Source organism: Manacus vitellinus, unplaced genomic scaffold (assembly GCF_001715985.3).
Source record: "Manacus vitellinus isolate BGI_N305 unplaced genomic scaffold, ASM171598v3 scaffold_27_pilon, whole genome shotgun sequence".
NCBI classification, from domain to species: domain Eukaryota; kingdom Metazoa; phylum Chordata; class Aves; order Passeriformes; family Pipridae; genus Manacus; species Manacus vitellinus.
Genome location: NW_021940039.1, coordinates 3,775,072 through 3,781,071, shown reverse-complemented (window position 1 = coordinate 3,781,071; position 6,000 = coordinate 3,775,072). Strand labels below are relative to the sequence as shown.

At 54.1% G+C, this 6,000-nt stretch overlaps 1 protein-coding gene across 1 annotated transcript in view; it reads right to left on the bottom strand.

Moving 5' to 3' along the window:
* Positions 1-1,267: 1,267 nt before the first annotated feature.
* The window catches only part of VAV2 (vav guanine nucleotide exchange factor 2), a 134,649-nt gene continuing 129,916 nt past the window's right edge, over positions 1,268-6,000 (bottom strand). The window contains exons 26-27 of the mRNA XM_008927234.2: positions 4,746-4,900; positions 1,268-3,984 (exon numbers count right to left, since the gene is read on the bottom strand). Coding sequence (XP_008925482.1) covers positions 3,937-3,984; positions 4,746-4,900 — 203 coding nt within the window. The 3' untranslated portion in view covers positions 1,268-3,936. The remainder of the gene's footprint in view (positions 3,985-4,745; positions 4,901-6,000) is intronic.

Genomic DNA, 6,000 nt, shown 5'->3' with positions numbered 1-6,000 from the left:
CTCCTGGGGCAGGCCAGGGGCTGTGCAGGGCTGGAGCCAGCTGTGCTGGTCACGGATGGAGATTTATTCTCCTGTCAATGCCCCTGGAATGCTGCTCCTGGTCTGGTTACTGCACCTGGCCATGGCTGGGCATGGTGGACAAATGCCCCATTTATTCCTGAGGCATCAGACCTTGCACGGGTGCAGACCCCAGGGGAAGGTTTGGCATGAAGCCGAGGGAAGCCACTGTCAAGACACCCACCTGCCAGCTCCAACCACTCAAGGGTTAAATACCCCCAGCCCCTGGGCTGGCAGGGATGTTCCCAGAGGCAGGACGTCAAATGGAAGCAGATTTTTGCATTTACCAGCTCTTGGTTCCAGGCTCTGGTGTGCTGTGGCCACCTGATGGCGATGCCAGACCCACTCAGGGCCAGGCTGATGTTCATCACCGTCAGAAGAGCACCCAGGTACCAAAACCTGGTATTTCACACACGGTGTGTGTTGGAGAGCTTCCCTTAGACTGAACAGCAACAGCAGGGAAGGAGGTGATCCCAGGCAGGGTCATCACCTGGACCGAGGTTAAATACCTGGCTGAGCAGCATCTTCCCAAAACAGCATCCAAAAATTAGTGCCCAGCTCACGTCCTGCTTCTCCATGTAAAACACATCCACTCTTTGCCCTTCCAGCTGACCCTGGGAAAAGTGAAGCACTGGGGACTCCAAGAGCAGGAAAAAATTAATGTTCTTAATTAAAGGACCCGGCAGCTCACAGGGACTGAGCTCACAGACAGCTCTCGGTGAAACCTCCAGCAATGCCTCATATATTTTATAAGCAACTGTGTAACCTCTTTTACTGCTCTGGAATATGCTGCTGCCTGCAGGGCCAAGTGGGATTCTGGAATACAACATTCAGGAGTGATTTAAAGTCACGGAAAATCGTCCTCCTTCTCTCATCCTGCAGGGGTTTAGCTCAGGCAAGGAGAGAAGCCCCAGGAAAGGTGGAGCACAGGACAACTGTCTGAGTGGCAGCTACTCCAGGAATGAGGTGAAAGAACCTGACAGGCAATGCAGGAGGGATCTACTCAGAGTTTTGGATGGGTATGAACCCTTACTGTTCACATCAGGAATCAGGAAGGATCCATCCCCATAAGCACCTGCCTTTCCTGGATGGGCCAAAGCCACCCTCCAGCCCCAGCACAGCCAAGGGGGCTTGAGTGACAAGGACCCCGACACGATCCCAGCCCTCTGGCACAGCAAAAACCATGGTTGGAAAAAAAAAAAACAACCTATCAGCAAAATTACACTTTATTTTTTTTCGCTGTGGAATTTACTTTGATGTATTGTAACTTAAAAAGGTCTGGAAAAACCACATGCAAAAGGATTTCTAAGTAGCAGCTAAAGTTTCTATTCCAGCATTACAAGCTATTCCAAATGATTTCCAAATTCCCAGCTATAAACTATTTCATAAACAGTTTTATCTTTAAACCCCCTCCACCCTACCCCAGTTAGTGCAGTGCAAAGGAAAAACCCAAGGAATTTACATATTATTTTCCAACGTATCCCATTGCAATTTCGAATGGTCTGCGATGAACTAAAATATATATACAATTTTCTCGCCATCATAAAAAAACATTTCCCTTTCTTATTCACAGATATATTTGTGGCAAATGGCTGAATAATTACTTACAAACAAAACAATCTTTTTTAACAAGTTTCTTACACCAGTAAACACAAGAGGGAGGGTTCCCTGGAGGGGAGGGGGTTTGGCAGGGCTGGGAGGGCAGCACAGGCAGAGGTTGGGGATCCCTTTGGGGCATGAGGAACAGGGGTGTCCTGGTCCCTGTGACAGGGACGTGCTCTCCCAGAGGGGATGACCTCGCCACCTTACAAAATTGGCCACGTTAAAGGGAGGGTCTGTAAGGCTTTAGGATCTGAGGCATAGTATGAGCCATCGTTTGTCACGTGTGTGTGTGTGTCCCATCCACCCAAATGCACCCTCAGCTCCAACACAGCTCCCGGAATGGGAACAGGGCCCTCTGCTCTGCACAGGAGCAGGGCATTGCCAGCTCTCTTCTAAGCTGAGAATCAAGGGGCTGGGAGGGGTTAGCACCAAACAGTACCTTGGGAAAGCCTTGAGCCCCCTCATGTTCCCATCACCTCACCAAGCAAGACCCATGGTGGGCATCTGCCCCAGCCACACTCTGCTGAACCCACCCCACTCCCCCTGTGGCACCCTGAACGGGGGCACTCACAGAGCTCCTGGAGGAATGGGAAGCAAAATAGGGTGGCTCTGGGCTTGTCACTGAGCAAAAGCTTGTAATTCCCAAGTTAACATCATTCCCTTGTCCTTAAGAGTCCCAAACTTCTATTTCTTATCCTGAGCATGGCACTGCTGCTACATCTGGATGCTGCACAGGGTACCCCTGTGCCAGGGACCAAGGGCATCAGCACTGCTCACCCACCCAATGCTGGCATCTCCCAGACATGCACCAGCACAATGCCAAGACCCCACACTGGGAACACAGCAGGACCACCACGAGTCCCAGGGGAACAAAGTCAGGGCATGGAAGCACCAGCTGAAAATGCTACGTATTGGGGGAAGCTGAAGGGCAGCTCCTGGGGCTCAGATACAGGAAAGTTGTTCCCTGTCACACTCCCACACACGTAGTTGTCCTTTGGAAGGGAATTCTGGAGCCAAAGAGTGAAGCCAGTCCCCAGCAGAAGACAAGGGCTGGGATTTCCAGCCGGCAACTCCAGACTTTGGGAAGAACAGGCTCAGACAGATGGTGCTCAGGACACAGCGGGAATGTCAAAACAGGCGGACCTTTACTTGACAGCAGCAGCAGTAACAGCCTGTGGGAGGAAGGGAGGAGGCAATGCTCACAGCCCCCAAAAGTGCACACAGCTGGGAAGAAGAGATGCTTTCACAACTCAGGGAGAGGAATCAGGAGTTGACACCGTAGCCCTTACTCAGGTGGGTTGGCCCTGAGCTCAGCGAGGTGGGACATGGTCATGGCTGCAAGAAAAATCAGCCTGGCTTGGGGGGGTCCTGCTGAGAGGGAGAGGAGGACAGACCCAGGGACACATGCTCCTCTGCATGTATCTGGTGTCTTGGTGGCCTCCAAAGCCCTTGTGTGGCAAAGCACATCTCCAGTCCTGCAACACACTGAGACCTCCTGCTCTCACCAGTGGGACCAGTCTGCTCCCTGGGCAGCCCCCTCCACCTGCAGCAAGGCTGCTGGGACTGAGGTGGTTGTAAAGAAAACAGGCTTGGGGATGCCAAAGCTGCTCCTTCCCCTCCTGTCTGATTTGAAGATCCACTTCCAGCCCATGTCTGATGGTCAAAATGGTTTCACAGCTGACATCCCTTCAGAGCCAAGCAACAGCCCTCTCCTCTGTGTGTCTCTGCTCTGCTCCTCACCCTGTCCCCTGCCAGGGACACTGCCAAAATCCTGACCTGGGGAGCCCACCCGAGTGGTGTGGGCAGGGGGTCTGCATTGTCTCCTTGGGGCTGGATCACTCCCTCCCCTTAGAAACCCCCAGATTCTCACCCCGGCACACCCAGGCACAAACCTTCAGCCTCACCCTCCCACCACCATCACCACGGTGGCTTTTAAAACACCTTTAAAAGAGAGGTGCAGACCCCCCAGAGTCTCTCAGCTCTGTCCATGCAGGGGGAGCGCAGCTCTCCCGGGACTCTTCCGCAGCTGCTACACCAACGTTATCCGACGGACCATCAATCTTCTATACATGGAACAGGAGCGGGGCCGGGGCGGCCCCGACATGTGCACACACACTGTACAGAGGAAGGATTGCTGAGGAGGCTGCGAGAGCAGTCCTGGGAGGCTCCTGGGAGGTGCCCGGCCGCGTCTCACGGGGAGCTGCGGGCGTCGGGACAGGCGTGCTCGGGCTGCAGCGGCTCTGGGCGCTCGACGACTTCCACCAAACATCCCCGCAGTCACTGCACCCCCTCCTCTTCCACGTACGTCGAGGGAAACCAGCCGACCTGTGGGGGATGCACAGAGGTGAGCTGGAGGCTGGGGGGGCTCCAAGATCACTGCCCCAAGGCTGACAGAGATCAAGGAATGTTCGGACAATGCTCTCAGGTGCATGGTGGGACTGCTGTCGTTTTTAGGGCCAGGAGTTGAACTTCGATGATCCTTGTGGGTCTCTTCCAACTCAGCATGTTCTGTGATTTTAGAAGGGACCTCCTGTCCTGTCACTGGGACTATTCCCCTACCACCGGGTGCTTTCCCAGTGAGCCATTTGCAAAGTCCTGGATGTGCCCACAGTGGTGCTGGTGGTCAGCCACCACCCTAATTTGGGACAGAGCTATCACCTATACACAGGTTGCCCACAATATATAAGGGATCAGGGCATGAAGAATCTGTACCCAGAGCTACAAACTGTGGGACACCAGGCCAAGTCATCAGCTTGCTACCTTTCCCGGGATGCTGAGCCTTCCCCTGGCAGAGCCACTCCTGCATACATCCCCCACATGCAGGTTTGAAGAAGAGCAGACTCAGACATTGCCCACCACCCACTGCATGCTCCCATCTACCTATGTGCACCAGGGTTCGCTGTCACTGTCACACAGCATCAACTGGCAACAGAGCAGTGGCTCTCATGAGATGACAGCCCACCCAGGATCCGGGAAAGAGCAAGAGGGAATGGGAAAGAGCAAGAGGGAATGTCTTTTGCTGTCCTGACAGCGGGGAGGACTGTGCGCTGCAGAAACAGGACAGGACATTATCTGGATGCACTCACTCTTCCGTTGGTTTCCCCCTTCCACCATCCCTGGTCCCCGCCAATCCTGCTGTAGATCTTCACCACGTCGCCCTCCCGCAGCGAGAGCTCCCGCATGTCCCGCGCCGCGAAGTTGTACCGAGCCACCGCCGTCCCTATGACCCGTGGGGTGAACACTGCCAGGGGACAAAGCACAGGGGTCGGGAGCTGCCCCCACCACGTGGGACCGGCTGAAGCCTGGGGAAAAGCTTGGTGAGGTTCAACCTGGGTTTTCCAGCACGGCTCCCATCGCAGCACCGTGGCCTGGAGGGACTGAACTCATCCAAACTGCTCAGCCCGCAGGGACTGGGGTGGCTGGGGTTAAACGGGATTCCTGTTGAGCTTGGGAAACCCCTCTCTGCCAGGAGGGCCTTGCTGGGGATCTCTGGGGTGAAGGGCATTTTTGTGAGGAGGTAAAAGAAAGGATTTCATAGGAATACACAATCACTAACAACGAAATCATGGAAAAATCCTGTTCCACTCACACTCTCAGGTCTGGCTGCTGCACAGCTCGCAGCACCTGATGGAGCCACGTATCAAAAAACTTCATAAATCAACTTCAAAAACTGAGTTATTGGGAATGAATTCTCCTAGAGGTGTTGAGCAAATCCTGTATGCTTTGCCACGAGGAGGAAGAGGCTGCTAACCTGGATCCTCCTGGCTTCTGCCTGTTCCAGGGAGCACCCAGGGCCCTTGGAAACTTGGTCCCATCACAGATCAAACGGTGCCAAAGCACCCTGCAAACCCTAATGCTGACCAACAGCTTGTGATGAGGAGGATGCCCCCATGAGCCATCCTGGAAGCACTGGCACAGCCCCAGCACCACGGATCTCCATCACTTCAGGCAGGGGATGCTCAAGGGAGGCACGAGGAGGAGCAGCAGTGAGGTAGGGAAGGCAGGGGTACTGCTCAGTGTTCCTGCCCCAAGGTCTGGGCAGGAGGAAGAAGGCTGGAGAGCAACAGAGGGAGGGATGGGATGGGCAGAGGGGGAAAAAAAATGTACCTCCTCTGAAGTTTGCAAAAAAAACCCCCACCCTGAAGGGACGTTGTGTTTCAGTGAAGCTCCCTTCTTTGTCCCAGGATTTCCAGGGATTAATTTCAATTATAAAAGCGTGCAAACCAAGGTTGAACTAAGTCTGAGGAAAAGCTTTGCCCAGGTTTTCAGCTCTCGGGATGGAAGGAGATGAGGATGGCGATGGAGATGGTCCAGACACACAGCGTGCAATCACTGGAAGAC